Source organism: Megalobrama amblycephala, linkage group LG1 (assembly GCF_018812025.1).
Source record: "Megalobrama amblycephala isolate DHTTF-2021 linkage group LG1, ASM1881202v1, whole genome shotgun sequence".
Lineage (NCBI taxonomy): Eukaryota > Metazoa > Chordata > Actinopteri > Cypriniformes > Xenocyprididae > Megalobrama > Megalobrama amblycephala.
The window spans coordinates 6,010,437-6,031,937 of record NC_063044.1 but is presented as its reverse complement, the minus strand read 5'-3'; the positions used below and the strand labels follow the sequence as shown (position 1 = coordinate 6,031,937).

The following is a 21,501-nucleotide window of genomic DNA, read 5'->3' as shown; positions in this document are numbered from 1 at the left end:
CCATTAGATCTATTACAGTTATTCACCGTATATAGTACGGAAACTTTCTGTAAACCAATTGACAGTTTTTCACCGCAGCATTTTTACAGTCTTTTACTGTTAAAATCACGGTCATTTTTTTACTTTACACTTACAGTATAGTAGGCTAAATTAACTTTATACATACTATACACATGAATATATATATATATATAAAGTGTATGTATATAGTCTTTTTTATCACAAGGACATTTTACAGTGATTTGTTGACAGACCAACAGTAAATACAAAACTGTTAATCCTGTCCAGTCTTTTGCAATCAGTCTCCCATATACAGTAATGTGTCCATTTGTACTGTTAAAATTGATATATGCCATACAGACAAAGTGCAGTCTTGTGCAGTTTCAATCACTGTCATAAAAACTGTAGCCATAGTTATATTGACCACATGGCTAAGCATTTTGACTATCTTGTTTGAGAACAATGACTCAAGGACTTGTCATTTTGATGGCACTGATATGTTCATTGACATATATACAGGTGCAGGTCATATAATTAGAATATCATTAAAAACTTGATTTATTTCACTAATTCCATTCAAAAAGTGAAACTTGTATATTATATTCATTCATTACACACAGACTGATATATTTCAAATGTTTATTTCTTTTAATTTTGATGATTATAACTGACAACTAAGGAAAATCCCAAATTCAGTATTCATATTGCATCTTCACAATACCCCATAGATTTTCTATGGGGTTAAGGTCAGGCGAGTTTGCTGGCCAATTAAGAACAGGGATACCATGGTCCTTAAACCAGGTACTGGTAGCTTTGGCACTGTGTGCAGGTGCCAAGTCCTGTTGGAAAATGAAATCTGCATCTCCATAAAGTTGGTCAGCAGCAGGAAGCATGAAGTGCTCTTAAACTTCCTGGTATATGGCTGCGTTGACCTTGGACCTCAGAAAACACAGTGGACCAACACCAGCAGATGACATGGCACCCCAAACCATCACTAACTGTGGAAACTTTACACTGGACCTCAAGCAACGTGGATTGTGTGCCTCTCCTCTCTTCCTCCAGACTCTGGGACCCTGATTTCCAAAGGAAATGCAAAATTTACTTTCATCAGAGAGCATAACTTTGGACCACTCAGCAGCAGTCCAGTCATTTTTGTCTTTAGACGCTTCTGACGCTGTCTGTTGTTCAAGAGTGGCTTGACACAATTAATGCGACAGCTGAAACACATGTCTTGCATACATCTGTGCGTAGTGTGAATCTCCCCCACATTTTTGAATGGGTTTTGTTTCACAATCCTCTCCAGGGTGCGGTTATCCCTATTGCTTGTACACTTTTTTCTACCACATCTTTTCCTTCCCTTCGCCTCTCTATTAATGTGCTTGGACAGCCAGCCTCTTTTGCAGTGACCTTTTGTGTCTTGCCCTCCTTGTGCAAGGTGTCAATGGTCATCTTTTGGACAACTGTCAAGTCAGCAGTCTTCCCCATGATTGTGTAGCCTACAGAACTAGACTGAGAGACCATTTAAAGGCCTTTGCAGGTGTTTTGAGTTAATTAGCTGATTAGAGTGTGGCACCAGGTGTTTTCAATATTGAACCTTTTCACAATATTCTAATTTTCTGAGATACTGGATTTGGGATTTTCCTTAGTTGTCAGTTATAATCATCAAAATTAAAAGAAATAAACATTTGAAATATATCAGTCTGTGTGTAATGAATGAATATAATATACAAGTTTCACTTTTTGAATGGAATTAGTGAAATAAATCAACTTTTTGATGATATTCTAATTATATGACCAGCTCCTGTACTTGCTTTTGAGAGATGAACTAAGGATTTTGAGCAAGTTACAGGCTTTTGCAGGTAATCTAATATGTTGTGATGTCATTTGGGTGTGGCCCCACTGACTTGTGGGGTCCCCCAAGGCTCTATTTTGTCCCCTTTATAGTTTTCTCTATATATGGTTCCTTTAGACTCTATTTTTGAAAAGCATGGCTTGTGCTATCATTGCTATATGCAGGCGATACTCAACTTTATTTGCCCCTGAAGCACAAATATGGCTTAGACTCCCTCTGTGCCTGTCTTTCTGATGTTAAAGCCTGAATGTTGGTTAATTTAATAAATCTAAATGAGATCAAAACAGAGATCGTCATGTTTGGCTCTTCTGAAGTGCCAAACATTTCCCATTTAAATTCTGGTGTTTTATCTTCTTCAGTTAAATCATGTGTAAAAAACTTGGGCACCTTATCTGATAGTGCATTTAAATTTGATAGGCAAATAAATGTAGTTTTCATATCAAGTTTTTACCATCTAAGAGTGCTGGCACTGACAACGTGCCGACAGACAAGACAGAGCAGGCTACTTCTGATATGAAACAAAGTCTCAGCTTTCAAATTCTGTCAATTTTATTACAAAATTCAAACAATAAATACTGTTTTGGTGCTCTTTAATGTGGCATAACAGATTGCGGTAGCGCCTCAGTTCAAGCGGCTCTTGGACCAATCTGTCCTCTTTATTACTATAGCACCAAATAAACATGAATGAACATCAGAAGGTATGTTGAAAGATACAGTACAACTTTCTGAAATGTATGATATCTCAGGTAACTCAGCCCCCCAAGCTCTACTCAAAAGTTGGCAGCCCTTTTAAAACTTCAGTCAGAAATGTGCGAATTGACAGATTTTTAATAAATAAAACTGTGAAAGTGTGATTGAGGATGAAATGCTGAACACACTCAAGAAGGATAACTGATATCAAAGAAGCAAAAAGCCGTTGTAATCCTTACAAACGGATCATCTGCTGTTGAAGCATGTTTTTCCTTTTTCTCCCCTGCATACTTTATCGCCAGGCCAGATTATGATGAAATATTTCATTCTTCCCTATTACAGCCTGCTAAAGATGTTATAATTTACAGAATGTCTGCGAATTTAGCTTCAGCTTGTGTGTTGGTGTTGCCGTCAGGTCCAGATGTTGAGCAGACCTTTTCAGGGAGGGGCAGGAATGCTGTGACATCAAACACTTCTCCGCTGGAGTTGATCCCGGATCTGGAAGTGATGCGGCAAGAGTTATTGCTGATAACGATCGTCCCCTCAGTCACAGTGACTGGAATAGGTTTGGACGAGGGAAATCATTAGCTTTCTGTTTGGCTAGTATCTGGGATAGAGAAAATTTGAGCTCCTTAGCTATAAAGAGAAGCAATTTGTGGTTTAAAGAAATCATCTGCAAAGAGGACATCTGTCTAAACAGAGCTTTAAATAGTGGTGTTTACTAATTAAAGTGATCAGTCTTAAAGGGACAGTTCACCCAAAAAAATGAAAAATTGCTAAATTAACTTAACTTTTAAATTTGATGTTTCTTCTATAATTCTGAATAGGTCTACATAAAATACACAAAAATTACATTTACATTTACATTTATTCATTTGGTAGACGCTTTTATCCAAAGCGACTTACAAGTGAGGAATACAACAAGCGAGTCGTCATGACGAGGCAAATAGACAAGAAGTGCTCATAATACAAGTTATAGGCAGTGCTCAGATTATCCTAAGCTACAATAGAGAGGGATTAGAGGAAGTGAAAGGATAGGAATAAGAAGGTTTTTTTTTTTTTTAAGATGAGGTTAAGTGCTCACGAAAGAGATGGGTTTTCAGCTGTCTTTTGAATATTGCCAGGGATTCCGCATTCCGGATGGAGGCAGGAAGATCGTTCCACCAGCAAGGAACAGTGAACGAGAATGTTCTGGAAAGTGATTTTGTGCCTCTCTGTGATGGTACCACAAGCCTTCGCTCCTTTAACGAGCGCAGGTTTCTGGTAGGAGTGTAGTCAAATTAGTCAAAAGATGCCATACAGTAAGATTATAAAGTGGTAAAATTAATGTGATCATTTGGTCTTGTTTGGTCTTAGTTCATACTGAGATCTCTGATGTTTAACTGCAGTTGGTTTTTGTTATACTTGAAATAAAATAAACATTAACTGAAATAAAATATAATATACACTGCCCTCCAAAAGTTTGGAAACACCCTAGAAAAGTGGGGTTTTGGACAATATTAGCATAAATCCTTTTTAATTTATGATAATTTTGCACTGATAAGGGACAAGCACAAACTACGAAAACATATTTTATTTACATAAACAGTTTATACATAGAAAAAACTTTCAAAGCTATTCAAAAATAGCAGCTATCTGACCTAAACTGGGTTCTAATTGGTTCATTGTATTCTAAACCTTAATTGGCAATCAATTGTTGAAGCTATTAAGGTGTGCTGACCCAAAAATCTTTACAAACCTGGGCCAAGTTTAAACCAGTAACCAGGCATCACAGCTGGCAAAGGGGCATGTCTGACTTTGACATGTATATATTGCCATTATTATGTAATTATTATTGCTTGTCTTCAATGATAATGTCAAGTTACTGTAATGTATTTGCACCAAAAAATGATTAGGATTTATGCTGATATCGTTCCAAAACCACACCTTTGCCACTTTTGGAGGGCAGTGTAACATATTAAAATATCATATAAATGTTTTATTTCAGCTCGGTTGCAAAGAAACTTTTCTCATCTGAAGTACCAATCGTGTGCCTACAAAGCGAACGTGCAAAGACAAAGTCAAACAGCCTTTAACGAAAAAAATGTAAAACAACGATGTCGGATGATTTTGAAGTTGGAGGAGAAAATGCCCTACCGCGGTACTTCCACCTACATCACGTGAGACCTTTCCAACGTGATTACGTAATGCGTGGCGCATCGCAGAGCAGTGCAAGACGAGCATTTGTGGTTAAAAAGTATATACATTTTTATTTTTTTTTTAGAAAATGACTCGTTTCACTAGATAAGACCCTTATTCCTCATCTGGGATCGTGTAGAGCTCTTTGAAGCTGCACTGAAACTGACATTATTTGGACCTTCAACCTGTTGGTAGCCATTGAAGTCCACTATAAGGAGAAAATCCTGGAATGTTTTCCTCAAAATCCTTAATATCTTTTCGCCTGAAGAAAGAAAGACAAACATCTTGGATGACATGGGGATGAGTAAATTACCAGGAAATTTTTATTCTGAAGTGAACTAATGCTTTAAATGTGTAAGAGTGAAACTCATGATGAGAGCGGTGATGTCATGTATCTGTGCTGTTTGTCTCTGTTGAGGGGGTGGGAACAGGTTGAGGGAAGGATTTTGGAGTGTGGTATATTGCTATAAACCAGCAGACGCACTTATGTTCCTTCACTTGAATCTCAATAACAGGGATTATTTCATACAAGCAACTCCGCTGACCAGTGGAACAAACTCCCATCACAGGAACTGAGGTATTAACTCTGGACTGCAGCTCAGCTATTATTCCAACACAAAACATGACCTTTTTTACTATTCCAGTGAGATCTTGTTTGGAGCATTTTTTGATTTTACAGATGCTCTGCGTTTTCTGCATCTGCTCGGTATTTACCCTGCATGCTCTCGCAGTGTGTCTGTCAACAATCTGTTTACCAGACGGTCAATGAAGCCATTCATCAGATTTTATTTGATTCATTCCAGCAGTGAAATGTTCATAAATGTGTGAAGCATATGCTGAAAGTCATGAACTCTTATGAAAGCCTGAGATAATGTCAGACGGAGTCTCTGCACTCAATGCCGCAGCTTTGCACTGTCTTGAATGACACCATTGTTGTTTCTCTGAGGAGGATGAGGATGAAGAGCGCTCTGAACCTGCTGTCGCTGGTGTGTCTGTGTGCAGCCCAGAAGAAATTGACCCAGGACACATCTGAGTGGGATGGCCGAGGTAAAGTCTCTTCAACTTCACGTTTGTGTTTGTTTGTTTGTTTTTAGTATGCATAGGTGATGTGAGGAAAAATTCTGGCTGATCTTAATAATTTCACTCTTAAAGAGCTGATATAATGCAAATGTTTGTAGAATATCTCCAAAATAGTTCAGAGGATAAATTATTTTTTACCAGTGTTCAAAATAGATGTCAAAAAGGTTAATGTGTTCTATTCTATTTTTTCCTTTTTTTTTTTTTTTTTTTAAAGAATCAGTGAAAGAGTCTAAACTTTCATAAAATGTTATTTATACATCTCACACACAAGAACAGCTTTGTACCTTATTTACCTGTAGAAGTTCATAGTAGTACCGCAAGTGTACATTTTACTACTCTCAAGGTACTAAAATGTATCTTTTAGGGTAGATATAAAGCTGTCTTTTAAGGGTTCTGCCTTAGTGACAAGCAGTGAAAGGTACAATTTTGCTCTTTTTTTTCCTGATAGTGCAGTTCATTTGAAATAAAATATTATATGTGCTGTTTTACATTTATTTCATGTGAACTTTTACAACCATTTTTACTCATAATTTGGACATATGATAGTTTACTGTAAAACCCTGATTTGTGTATTTTTGTTGTTGTTGTTAATGTTGTTGTTTTCTTGCAATAATTAAAAAAAAATATGCCTTAATGAAATCTGTTACTGATTTAAAGTTACTGATTTAAATAAAAAAAAATAAAAAATGAAGTAAAATGTCAGAATGGATTATGGTTATTATAGTTAACCAAAACTAAAACCATATATATATATATATATATATATATATATATATATATATATATATATATATATATATATATATATATATATAAAGCAACTTTTGTTACTTGAAATAAATTAAACTTTAAAATATATTGTTTAAGTATAATAATAATAATAATAATAATAATAATAATAAAAATTTAAAATGATGAAATAAAAAATAATAAAATATAATAATGAATAATATTATAATAATAAAATATAATAATGAATAATAATAATAAAACACTTATTTCAGCTAATTACCAAGGCAAGATGTCTCATTTTCATTTTGTTTCACCTAAAACTAAAGCTGAAATTAAAACTATATAGACATATTTAAAAAAAACTGTTAAAAATAACAAAAACACACAACAAAATCAATAAAACTTGAACTAAAATTAAAGTGAAAACAAACTATAAAAAATAAAAAATGAATTCAAAATATTAATAAAAATGTGTAGAGTTGCAGAACGCATCTAAATGAGGCTATTTTGTTGGTTTATAGTTGTGGCTGAACATGTATTTGTCATACATTAAAGAAAAATATGTGTTTGATCATGTTTTTATTTTTCTTACATTAACTTTGGTAACAGACTTAAACAATAAAGTACCATTGTTACTTTAAGAAAAAGGAGACTCCAATTAGTTCCCTATATTCATGAAAAGTGCCTATTGCTGTATTGTTTGTCTAATATTGTTAAGAAGGGGCCTTTGAGGAAATAAAATTAATAATCATAAATATCACTCTATATATTTTTTATTTGGTTGTGCTGTTGGTTGAAATTTAATTTTGTTGGGAGCCTATATGGCACTGAGCAAAAAGATGTAAGAATAAATTCAACATTCAAAATAAGAACAATCTCAAGGATGTGCATGACAGAAGTTTTCTAGCCTCCTCTGAAACAAACATCCTTCAGCATAAATGATAAATATGTGCTAAACAATATCACTGCAACAGGCAAGTATCTTTGAGTTTTCTTATAACCAGAAGCTCAGTATGAATTTGCATTCACTTGTCACAGACAAACCGAATGGCAAGAGCTGTTCAAACCTGACGCAGGTCCTGGACAACTGGAAATACGCCATCATGTACCAGGTGAAAGACATGCTGGTCAACGATCATGCGTCCATCTTACCAGAATATGTCAGGTAGGATGTGAAATCTGCTGTTGTTGTAACTTTAGGTGTTTGTTTCATGAAATCATGAGGTCTTTTTGTGATTTCTCTCATGGAAATCAATGGCACACATATTGTAGTCCACTCCAGTCTGAGGCAATCTGGCCATTTTCTCTATGACATTTTCCTTTGTTTCTTTTTTTTTTTTTCACAGCAACTGGAGAAAATTAGGAACACATTGCAAAAAAGGAAATGATTATTAATCCAAAAATGCTTTGATTTAAATGAACCACATAATCTGCACAATATGCCGCCATCTCTAGGTGCAGGACCTTTGGTCCTATGCCTAAAATCTGCCCAGCAGCTTCATGCACCATTAATCATGTGTGAATGACTTCATGTGCATAATTACTGCTTCATTTCTAACTAATTCTGCTACAGATCATCATTTACTTTTGTAACCGGACCTCTGAGCGAATAAAATGTCACTGGGGTTTAATCCAGGTCCTGTCATTTAATCCATACAGTATATTGCTTGAAGTAAAACAATCACAATGTCCAACCATGAGTCGCTGACTTTTTAGATGAATTCCATGTGAAAATGTACTATAGATGGATGGATGGATGGATGGATAAAAATGGATGCATGGATGGATAAATGGATGGATGGTAGGTGATGGATGGATAAATTGATGATGTATCATGGATAAATAGATGGAAGGATGGATAAATGGATGGATGATAAATAGATGGAAAGATGGATGATAAATGATGGATGGATAAATAGATGGAAGGATGGATAGATACGTCTTGGATGGATAAATGGATGGATAAATAATGGATGGATGGATGGATGGATGGTTGGATGGATCATGGATATGGATGGATGGATGGATGGATAGATAGATAGATAGATAGATAGATAGATAGATAGATAGATAGATAGATAGATAGATAGATAGATAGATAGATAGATAGATGGATAGATATGTGTTGGATGGATAAATGGATGATGGATGGATAAATAGATGGAAGGATGGATAGATACGTCTTGGATGGATAAATGGATGGATAAATAATGGATGGATGGATGGATGGATGGATAAATGGATGGATGGATAGATAGATAGATAGATAGATAGATAGATAGATAGATAGATAGATAGATAGATAGATAGATAGATAGATAGATAGATAGATAGATAGATAGATGGATGGATCATGGATAAATACTGGATGGAAGGATGGATGGATTGATCATGGATGGATGGATGGATAAATGGATGGATGATGGATGGATAAAAATGGAAGGATGGCTGGATAAATGGATGGATGGATAAATGGATAGAAGGATGGCTGGATAAATGGATGGAAGGATGGATAGATATGTGTTGGATGGATAAATGGATGATGGATGGAAAAATAATGGATGGATGGATGGATGGATGGATGGATGGATGGATGGATGGATGGATATATGGATCACGGATAAATAATGGATGGAAGGATGAATGGATGGATGGATGGATGGATGGATGGATCACGGATAAATAATGGATGGATGGGTGGATGGAAGGATGGATGATGGATCACGGATAAATGATGGATGGATGGATGGATGGATGGATCATGGATGAATAATGGATGGATGGATAGATAGAAAGGATGAATGGATGGATGGATGGATGGATGGATCACAGATAAATAATGGATGGATGGATGGATCACAGATAAATAATGGATGGATGGATGGATGGAAGGATGAATGGATGGATGGATGAATGGATGGATGGATGGATGGATGGATCATGGATAAATAATGGATGGATGGATGGATGGATGGATGGATAGATAGATAGATAGATAGATAGATAGATAGATAGATAGATAGATAGATAGATAGATAGATAGATAGATAGATAGATAGATAGATAGATAGATAGATCATGGATAAATACTGGATGGAAGGATGGATGGATTGATCATGGATGGATGGATGGATAAATGGATGGATGATGGATGGATAAAAATGGAAGGATGGCTGGATAAATGGATGGATGGATAAATGGATAGAAGGATGGCTGGATAAATGGATGATGGATGGAAAAATAATGGATGGATGGATGGATGGATGGATGGATGTATGGATCACGGATAAATAATGGATGGAAGGATGAATGGATGGATGGATGGATGGATGGATCACGGATAAATAATGGATGGATGGGTGGATGGAAGGATGGATGATGGATCACGGATAAATGATGGATGGATGGATGGATGGATCATGGATGAATAATGGATGGATGGATAGATAGAAAGGATGAATGGATGGATGGATGGATGGATCACAGATAAATAATGGATGGATGGATGGATCACAGATAAATAATGGATGGATGGATGGATGGAAGGATGAATGGATGGATGGATGAATGGATGGATGGATGGATGGATCATGGATAAATAATGGATGGATGGATGGAAGGACGAATGGATGGATGGATCACAAATAATTAATGGATGGATGGATGGATGGATGGATGGATGGAAGGATGGATGATGGATCACAGATAAATAATGGATGGATGGATGGATGGAAGGATGAATGGATGGATGGATGGATCACGGATAAATAATGGATGGAAGGATGAATGGATGGATGGATGGATCACGGATAAATAATGGATGGATGGATGGATCATGGATGAATAATGGATGGATGGATAGATAGAAAGGATGAATGGATGGATGGATGGATGGATGGATCACAGATAAATAATGGATGGATGGATGGATGGATGGAAGGATGAATGGATGGATGGATGGATGGATGGATGGATGGATGGATGGATGGATGGATCATGGATAAATAATAGATGGATGGAAGGACGAATGGATGGATGGATGGATCACGGATAAATAATGGATGGATGGATGGATGGAAGGATGGATGATGGATCACAGATAAATAATGGATGGATGGATGGATGGATGGATGGATGGATGGATCACGGATAAATAATGGATGGATGGATGGATGAATGGATGGATGGATGGATCACGGATAAATAATGGATGGAAGGATGAATGGATGGATCACGGATAAATAATGGATGGATGGATGCATCATGAATAAATAGATGGAAGGATGGATGGATGGACCACAGATAAATGGATGGAAGGATGGATGGATAAAAATGGATGGATGCATCATGGATAAATAGATGGATGGATGGATGGATGGATGGATGGATGGATGGATATTGCTTTTCAATATTCTGCAATTCACCTACATGAAAGATTAATTTTAAAAGAATTATAATTAATTAATAGAATGGATTTGTAATTATATTATTTATAATTGACTAAATAATTATTAATATTAGAATTAATTGTAAAGTAAATGTTTTTATTTTGTTGCTAGGATGGTTCTAAGTGGTTGCTAGGTCATTACTTACTTTCCAAAATCAAAAGAATCTTGTGATTCACGATTTAAGGAATGCGGGACTAGCTATGTGCTTAAATGTAATATTTGATTTAGGGATTTAGAACAAACTTATGTATATATTTGATGTTGTTTTTATTTATTGTATTATACACACAGGATCCAGCCCCTCTCAGACGCAGTGGGAGATCTCTATAAGCAGTTCAACACTCTTAAGGAGAACCTGGCAAAGCTAACCAACAAGTTTGACAAAGTGGAAAGCTTTGTGGACGAGATCCAAGCAGGAAAATTTCCCAAGCCAAAAATCTGGATGCCTCCGAGACTCCCTGTCAGGAGAATCCCAGTCAAAAGCCCTGCAAGAGTCCCAGGTAAAGCTGTGTGGGCTCAGAGGAGAGCCAGGAGAGGGCCTGAAACTTAACAGACGACAGTAAGAGAGGACAGCTGAACTCATTACTGGATCTGGACACATAATCATGATGCTTTTCTAACTGTAGCCCGCCTAAACCAGAGATGAGCCTGTCGGGATTTAATACAGGTGCATTCTGGGATTTACAGCGTTTTATATCACAAAATATACAGACTTACGTCATAAACTGACTGTATGGAACATGTTGCATTTGAAATGACCATTATTTGTATAGTATGATGGAGTTTGACTTTTATGTATGCATTAAGAAATATTAACAAAAATGTATATTAGATATATTAGAGCTATAGTAATGGAAAATGTGAGGTGAGTTGAACAGAAAAAATGTTAAAGGACATGTGCAAAAATGCATTAAATATTGAAATGTTTACTTTTTTCCTCTTTTACTGATTCACTAATGTATATGTAAATACATACTATATATATGTGCATATGTTTTAGCATGTTTATCAGAGCACATTACTCAAAAAAATAAGCATATTTGTGTGTTGATCAGCATCTCATTGTTGCATGTTATAATAAGCTACAAGTAAACAACAGCTGGGAAAATAATATACACCAGTACTGAAGAACTGAAAATACTAAAATGATAAAGCATTTCTGATGGACCGTGTCTGTCCTCTACTGGACGATCATTGTAGGAGATCTGAACATCTGAAGTGATGCATTTGTTGAATCTCTGCCTAAATCTAATCACATTAATAATTCATTTGGCTTTCATTGTAATGAAAGCAGATGTGCTGGATGGAAACAAAACAGTCAATCATTCTCTCTAAAAGTGTTTCTTATAGATATGATGCATCTTACCAACCAGAAAAAACAATGCTCCACTGACACCTGTTTTTTGGTTTTATATAAGATTAACAGTCTCTTTCATATGTTGACATTAGGAATAATGTTGCCATTAAAACTCATATATATCATATTTTTTCTCAGCAAATTCATGCAACAAATGTCTGATGTCTTTATTGATGCATTCTTTGTACTGATAGTTTGAAATAAGCTTTTAAGTTTGAAATGAAATAAATGGTCAATGTCAGTCTGATCTCTCTTTATAAGAGCGCCTTCATCTGAAAAGATGCAGTAATCAATACAATCAGTAGATTATTATTATTCATGGACACTCGTTGATTAAAGGGTTAGTTCACCCAAAAATGAAAATTCTGTCATTAATTACTCACCCTCATGTCGTTCCACACCCGTAAGACCTTCGTTAATCTTCGGAACACAAATTAAGATATTTTTGTTGAAATCCAATGGCTCAGTGAGGCCTGCATAGGGAGCAATGACATTTCCTCTCTCAAGATCCATTAATGTACTAAAAACATATTTAAATCAGTTCATGTGAGTACAGTGGTTCAATATTAATATTATAAAGCGACGAGAATATTTTTGGTGCACCAAAAAAACTAATTAATGACTTGTATAGTGATGGCCGATTTCAAAACACTGCTTCAGGAAGCTTCGGAGCACAAATGAATCAGCGTATCGAATCATGATTCGGATCACGCGTCAAACTGCCAACGACTGATATCATGTGACACGCTGATTCATTTATGATCCAAAGCTTCCTGAAGCAGTGTTTTGAAATCGGCCATCACTATATAAGTCGTTATTTTGGGTTTTTTGGCGCACCAAAAATATTCTCGTCACTTTATAATATTAATATTGAACCACTGTACTCACATGAACTGATTTAAATATGTTTTTAGTACATTAATGGATCTTGAGAGAGGAAATGTCATTGCTCCCTATGCAGGCCTCACGGAGCCATCGGATTTCATCAAAAATATCTTAATTTGTGTTCCGAAGATTAATGAAGGTCTTACGGGTGTGAAACGACATGAGGGTGAGTAATAAATGACAGAATTTTCATTTTTGGGTGAACTAACCCTTTAAGCATAAGTAATTTAGCAGATAAGTTAAACAGTTTACATCGAGAAATATGTCATAATATTTAATAAACTAGATTTTTTACGCCAGATAATGTAAAATAAACACATTTTATGACTTCTTGATTAAAAAAGAGACGGTTCCAATTAGCTTAGGAGGAGGGACAATAATAAATATTATTTATATATTTATTTTGATACGTTGTTAAAAATATATTTTTTAATTATAATGTATGAGTGTATAACGCGTGAGTAGACCGATGTTTTACTCTCTCTTTTAAACTTATGATGCTCTGATTTTGTATTATGCGTTCAGTCGCCGGACCTTTATTTTGAAACAATCAAAACCGGAAGTTGTCGTAGTACTGTAAATATGTTCATAACGTGTACAGTGAAGGTTAGTTGGTTAGATTTTGAATGTGTGTACGCAGTTTGTTCTTACCCAAGTTTATGAAATAATGATTTTAACACGTTCAGTGCATGACTTTGATGTGTATGTGATATGAATATTTAGTAAAACAAAACCTATGTTACTGACCTCCAGAGATGTGTGAATGTTTTTCTGTTAACAAATGTCTTTATATTTATGAATGTCGTGTGTTTTTATTCACATACAGGGCCTTTTCTGATCATAATTAACCTTTTAGACGTAATATGTGTGGAAAGGTGACCTACTTTACCATGTCGTAGACACACAGTGGCTTTACTGTACAACTGGAAAGACGTGTCAATAAAATGCATGTCAGTAAAATGCCTCGGGGTGTTTTGTTGTAGCAAAATAGATAAATACACCCAAGTGTTGCATGATTAAAAGTGTATTATGCCCATATTGTCTATATATCCCATGCCAAATTATCAAATACAGTCTATAAGTGTGAAAGTGATTTTTGTGAGATTAGATTCAAATGAATATTTCATTTAATTTCATCCCTGGTAAAGAAGGTACAGGATCTCCTATTTGCTCAGTCAAAACAACACATATAAACCACAAGTAGTTGTGCTGATAATGGTACAATATTCGTCTTTGAGTGATACGACTATCTGTTAAGACTCTGCCTGTGTCTCAATGTGCATACTATCCATCCTAAATAGTATGTGACATTAGTAATATTCAGTACTATTTAGGGCAGATAGGGTGGATAGTATGCACATTGGGATGCAGGGTCTTCTTCAACAACTAACAATGCAACTAACAACCTATTCCCAGAAGAACCGAGCAGCCGCATTGTTCAGTTCCTCTAACACAAGTGATAGATGGTGTAAGTCATGCAATTTAACCTCATCACTCAAAAATAAACTAAATTGAAGTGCATTTCTTCACCCTACAACCTTCAGGTCCAAGTCTGGACCTCAAACCACTAAGCCACTTTTAGGTATCAAGCCATACCCAGGTATGTGTGCAATTTGAAACTGTAAAATGATGTAAAATATGATGTGTAAGATATGATATGGTCATACAGTGTTTGTTTCTCTAGCCATGGAAGACGACATACAAGAGGAAGTGCGGTCACAGTTCAAAGACCGGGGACTGGGCGGCTGGCAGCTCTTGCAGCTGACGGCAGGCTCGGGTCTGGCGCTGTATGCCGTCTGGGCAGGAGTTTTAATGCCGGGGTTTCGCCGAGTACCACTCAAACTACAGGTGAGCTTTGAGGAGTGTGTTGGTATTGATGCAGCACATTATGAGTGATTTATCAGCACAATAACTGCTGCTGTGTTTTAGGTGCCTTATATGCCAGCGAGCAAAGCTCAGGTGTGTAACGTTATGACTCTGCTGAAGGGCAGATCTGGAGGCATCGCTGACCTGGGATCAGGTGACGGCAGGATTGTAAGTGATCCTCATACTTTTTCTATTTAGTTTGGGGTCAATAAGAATGTTTTTGAAATAAGTCTCTTCTGCTCACCATGTCTGCATTTATTTGATTAAACACAAAGTAAACATTAATATTGTGAAATGTTATTACAATTCAAAATAGTTGTTTTCTATTGAAATTTATTTAATAATCTAATTTATTCCTGTGATCAAAGCTGAATTTTCAGCATCATCACTCCAGTCTTCAGTGTCACATGATCCTTCAGAAATCATGCTAATATGATGATTTGATGCTCAAGAAACCTTTCTGATTATTATCGATATTGAAAACAGCTGTGCTGCTTCATATTTTTGTGGAAACCATGTTTTTTTCAGGGTTCGTTAATGAATATAGGGTTCAAAGGAACAGCATTTATTTGAAATAGAAATCTTCTGTAACATTATAGATGTCTTTACTGTTACTTTTGATCCATTTAATGTATACTTCCTTCATGAATTAATGAATTTCTTTCAAAAGAAAACATTTATGTGTCTGTTGTAAATGTGTGCAGGTGTTAGAAGCGTGTCATCAGGGTTTCTCTCCAGCAGTTGGTTATGAGCTCAATCCTTGGCTTCTTCGTCTTTCACGCTTTTATGCGTGGAGAGCTGGACACCACAGAAGTGTTTCATATCAGCGAGAGGACCTGTGGAAGGTATTGTGAACATCTAACCTAGACATTATACATCTTACCCCGACATTATACACCTATATAATATAAATATTTTTATGCATGGTGTATATATATATATATATATATATATATATATACAGTACAGTCCAAAAGTTTGGAACCACTAAGATTTTTAATGTTTTTAAAAGAAGTTTCGTCTGCTCACCAAGGCTACATTTATTTAATTAAAAATACAGTAAAAAACAGTAATATTGTGAAATATTATTACAATTTAAAATAACTGTTTTCTATTTGAATATATTTGACAAAGTAATTTATTCCTGTGATGGCAAAGCTGAATTTTCAGCATCGTTACTCCAGTCTTCAGTGTCACATGATCCTTCAGAAATCATTCTAATATGTTATGTCTAATATCTGCTGCTCAAGAAACATTTAATGTGTACAATTGTACAAAATATTTGTGTACAATATTTTTTTTCAGGATTATTTGATGAATAGAAAGTTCAAAAGAACAGTGTTTATCTGAAATCTAATCTTTTGTAACATTATAAATGTCTTTACTGCCACTTTTGATTGATTTAATGTATCCTTGCTGAATAAAAGTATTCATTTCTTTAATTTCTTTTCAAAAAAATAAAAATAAAAATTCTTACTGACCCCAAACTTTTGAACGGTAGTGTATAATGCTACAGAAGCTTTGTATTTCAGATAAATGCTGTTCTTTTGAACTTTCTATTCATCAAGGAATCCTGAAAAAAAGTACACAACTGTTTTCAACATTGTAAATAATCATAAATGTTTCTTGAGCAGCAAATCAGCATATTAGAATGATTTCTGAAGGATCATGTGACACTGAAGACTGGAGTAACGATGCTGAAAATTCAGCTTTGCATCACAGGAATAAATTACTTTGTCAAATATATTTAAATAGTACACAGTTATTTTAAATTGTAATAATATGTCACAATATTACTGTTTTTTTACTGTATTTTTAATGAAATAAATGTAGCCTTGGTGAGCAGACGAAACTTCTTTTAAAAACATTAAAAATCTTAGTGGTTCCAAACTTTTGGACTGTACTGTGTATATATATATATATATATATATATATATATATATATATATATATATATATATATATATATATTTACAGTGGTGTGAAAAAGTGCTTGCCCCCTTCCGGGTTTTTTTTTTTTTTTGCATGTTTGTCACACTTTAATGTTTCAGATCATCAAACTAATTTAAATATGAATCAAAGATAACACAAGTAAACACATTATACTATATATTAGGTGAGAGAGAGAGCGTTCAATTGATTAAAATAAAATAATTAATAACATTTTTTTTCTGTAATTAATCATTATAAATTGCATATTAACATTCTATTTTTATATTGTAATAATTGAATCTTCAAATAAATATAGAAACAACATAAAGATGGCATATTTTAAATGTATTTAATGGCATCTTTTTCCTAAGTACTATAAATAAAGCCAGTATCACTGATACTGGTGTCTCTATTAAAATTATTTTTTTTGTTCAATTTTAGCAATTAATTGTAGTCATTCAACATTATCAATTTTAACATTTAATAGTCTTTAAAAATATATAACAACTTTTAAAGGTTTCCTTGATTATGATTTCACTTTTTTTTTTTTTTTACTTTAGTTAGTGTGTAATGTTGCTGTTAAAGCATAAACAACATCTACTAAGTTATGCAAAGTTTAATGCAAAGGGAGATATTTTCTTTTACAGAAATGTCAATGTCCGACTCCGGTTTGAACAATGTAAAGCTGAACACCGTTTCTGACAATCCTCATTTTGGGTTTGTGAGATTCTCCAGCTTTGTTGTTGTTGAGCAACCGAAGCACGAGCTAGTGATGTTACGTTCTGTGCCGAGGCTTCGGAGCGTGTGTCGAGAAATCCCGGAAGCTTTCAGTGAAGCGTGTATCGAAGCTTGTATCGCTTTAGGCCAGTGACGTCATTGATGACGTTCGAAGCCTCGCTTCTGCCCTGACTGGTTCGAATGGTTCGACTGGATGCGGTTCGAATCTTGGCGCGACATTTTGACAGATATATAAACCCATGGGATCCCCTCAGAATGTGTGCTTTTTGAATAATAATATCGCCCCTCCTGCCTGTTATGACAAAATAATTTATTACACACATTTAATAGCCCCATTCATTTAAAAACCAATACGTTGTACCATTGTACAATACCAGGTGGTGTTGTGAGCAAATGAAGCCTCGAGAAATGAACCCTTTTGTGAACCACTTGGCTGAAAAGATTCAATGCTTCATGAGGCTTCATCTTGCCATCACCATCACTAGCACGAGCTGTTAAAGCTCCGCCCTCTTCTGGAGCAGCAGCTCATTTGCATTTAAAGGGACACACACAAAAACTGTGTGTTTTTGCTCACACCCAAATAGGGGCAAATTTGACAAGCTATAATAAATGACCTGTGGGGTCATTTATAATATAATCATTTAAGACTGCGCTTACGAAAATACTCTGCAAAAACAGGCATTTTGACATAATTGTTTGAGTGTGTGAGTGAGTGCGTTTCGGGTCAGTCAGGTGACGTTACAGACAGTGCTCCAGTTCAGATTTGAGTTCTCTGTTGTGTCTTTTCATGCTTGAATCGGTTTAAAAGCACTTGAATGAATGAGATGATCATATAATGTAACAGCCAAATGGATGACAGGAAAAAATGGATGCTGAGTTAATTGCAAAATGAATGTGTTAATATTGACAGTTGATGTACACCTAACAATTAAAATACTATATTATACTCAAACAGATTCTCTCATACAAAACACTATCCTAAATTCTTATACACCTTTCTCATACAGAAGCAAGCTATGATATTGTGTGTAATATATGTGCATTTGTGTTTTTGCATGTGTATTTCCAGGTCGATCTCTCAACATATAAAAATATAACAGTATTTCTGGCCCCTAGTGTGGTAAGTCCCACAGTGATTTCTAAATCAGTCTAAATCTTTTAAAGTGAAAGTGATGTGAAGGCCAAGTGTGGTTACCCATGCTTTTAACCCATATATGTTAATAGACTTTATTCAATCAGTTCATGCATTTGCATCATATCATTGAACCTAAAGGCCTCATATACTGTGTATTGTGTGTTTATCAGTTAAGTCTTTTACAAAAGAAGCTGCTGGCTGAGCTCCCTGAAGACGCTTTGATTGTGGCGGGACGCTTTCCGTTTCCTGATTGGACAGCGTGCAAAGTCGAGGGTGAAGGTGCAGACAGAGCGTGGGCCTATCACATTCAAGAACTGAGACAACACTACTAGTCACAAGATACAAATGTTTAAAGATACATATTTTTAAAATATCTTTATTTTAGCTTGCTTTATATATTCATTTTATCATGTTTGATGCACACAGAATGTTTTTAAAAACATATGAATTATATTATTTTATTGTGTTCTCACTCTTAAGCGAAACAACTCGTAAGATGTCGAAAACAAAGTCAGTGCCTGTGGTTGTTCCTTAAAGGGTTCAAACCCGTGGATCACTTCCTGTTTCTTAATGTGACCTAGATAATGTCATGTCTTTCAAGTGTTTCTCTTTTACAGAAAAAAAAGGAAATAAACCTAATTTATTGTGAGTCATTTTTAGTTAATGTATTGTTTGAGAAGTGTATGTTTCTGAATGTTTACTACTCAGTCTGCAGCAGTCTTACTCAACATGTACTTGGGTTGCATAATGTGAAGTCGCTGAGCAAACCACATTAAACAATGAGCAAGAGAATGGCAAGCTCTTCCCTTTGTGACTGACTGATTCTCACAAAAAATACATCAACTTGCAGAAACATAAAGTATCAAAGCTTTTTATGGTATTACAATGTGCTTATGGCCATTTGGTCTATGTTGATATATATATATATATATATATATATATATAGTTGTCAACATTTGAAGTGGATCAAAACCTTTCATCATAGTTAATGATTATAATAATTCCTTACATTTATATAGCGCTTTTCTGGGCACTCAAAAAGCTTTACATATTGACGGGAGAATCTCCTCAACCACCACCAATGTGCAGCATCCACCTGGATTATGCGACGGCAGCCATATTGCGCCAGAACGCCCACCACACACCATCTTATTGGTGGAGAGGAGACAGAGTGATGAAGCCAATCAGTGTATGGGGATGATTAGTTGTCCTAAAACCTTCTTCTTAGAACAACTCTGATGAACTTTATATATATATATATATATATATATATATATATATATATATATATATTTTTTTATTTTTTTAAACAGGGTTGGGGAGTAACGGAATACATGTAACGGCATTACGTAATCAGGTTACAAAAATCCAGTAACTGTAAGTCGTTACAGTTACTTAAAAAAATATTAATCAGATTACAGTTACATTTTGAAAAAAAGGGGGAATACTATCAGGATTACAATCGTTTCATTTAAAACTAAATAAATCATTATTTTGCCATAATAACACATATTAAACAACTAAACAACAACAACGATAATAATGTTGCAATAGATAATTTATCAGATTTTTAAACTATTTTTATTGTTGAGACCCATTCAAAAGTATGGAACGTGTAAAATTTAAAAACTTGCAGAAATTGAGAAGAAATAATTAAAATTAAATTTAAAAATGCAATTCATTTACAGTAAAGTTGCCCCCCCCCCCCCCCAATTTGTTTCTTTCTTTCTTTCTACGTGTGACCTTGAAGTAATCATAAAGGAATCAGATTACGTTACTTTCATATTGTGATACTTGGATTACGTTACTGAATACTTTTTTTATGAAGTAATTAACTGTAACGGAATACATTTTTAAAGTAACCCTCCCAAGCCTGTATATATATATATATATATATATATATATATATATAAAACTACATTTATTTAACATCACAAATATTTGAAGAAAAAAACTGCTATTGGTATATATACACACAAAGTGCACACTGTACTCAAAAAGTGTCTTGTTGCGGCCGGTTTCATCCGGCCCGATTAAGATTTCACTTCCGGTAGTTTAATGGGCTGAGTAAATTACACACACTGGGAGGCAAAAGCACTAGTTCCTATTACAGTTTAGTGTAGAGCGCAAGATGATCTTCCTCAAGGGGCGCTTGACGGATCACAACGCCGAATCCCCTATTGAGACACATTACAATCTCAGAATGTTTCATGTGTTACTGGAGATATTTTCACAATATAAAGTATAATCGTTTAATTAAAATTAGTACAACTATACAAGCCTGACATGCTAATCGAAATTCTCCATCTGAATCCTCTATAAACTCATGACATTGGTATGTTTTGGAGCTGTCCGTTTCGTATTGACCGTATTAAATTATTTAAAAAAAAATTAAATAAATATTTTAGATAGAAACTAAATGTAGCCTATAGTATACATGAAACTATATAGATGCCTCTTAAAATGTTAGGGTGGAGTGTCCGCGGCATTCAAAAGCCCTGCTTTAGAGGATGCTGCATGTGTAATAATGAGGCAATACCTGCACACAAAGTGCACACTGTACTCAAAAAGTGTCTTGTTGCGGCCGGTTTCATCCGGCCCGATTAAG

General features: G+C 35.0%; 2 protein-coding genes across 3 annotated transcripts; both read left to right on the top strand.

Annotated features, from left to right (window-relative positions):
* Positions 1-5,141: 5,141 nt before the first annotated feature.
* On the top strand, positions 5,142-12,488 carry si:dkey-282h22.5 (uncharacterized protein LOC107988040 homolog). Of its 2 annotated transcripts, none has more exons than XM_048181006.1 (4): positions 5,142-5,297; positions 5,670-5,767; positions 7,571-7,697; positions 11,272-12,488. In XM_048181006.1, exons 2-4 carry the CDS (start codon positions 5,671-5,673, stop codon positions 11,528-11,530), a joined length of 483 nt encoding a protein of 160 aa, XP_048036963.1. In that variant the 5' UTR covers positions 5,142-5,297; position 5,670; the 3' UTR covers positions 11,531-12,488. The 2 variants fall into 2 exon arrangements, with proteins under 2 accessions (XP_048036963.1, XP_048036973.1); XM_048181016.1 differs by having other exon boundaries at positions 5,166-5,297; positions 5,667-5,767.
* A 915-nt stretch (positions 12,489-13,403) lies between these two features.
* On the top strand, positions 13,404-19,685 carry antkmt (adenine nucleotide translocase lysine methyltransferase). The gene is made up of 7 exons (XM_048180992.1): positions 13,404-13,828; positions 14,767-14,822; positions 14,907-15,070; positions 15,152-15,256; positions 15,793-15,933; positions 18,828-18,878; positions 19,064-19,685. Exons 3-7 carry the CDS (start codon positions 14,909-14,911, stop codon positions 19,223-19,225), a joined length of 621 nt encoding a protein of 206 aa, XP_048036949.1. The 5' UTR covers positions 13,404-13,828; positions 14,767-14,822; positions 14,907-14,908; the 3' UTR covers positions 19,226-19,685.
* The last annotated feature ends 1,816 nt before the right edge of the window (positions 19,686-21,501 follow it).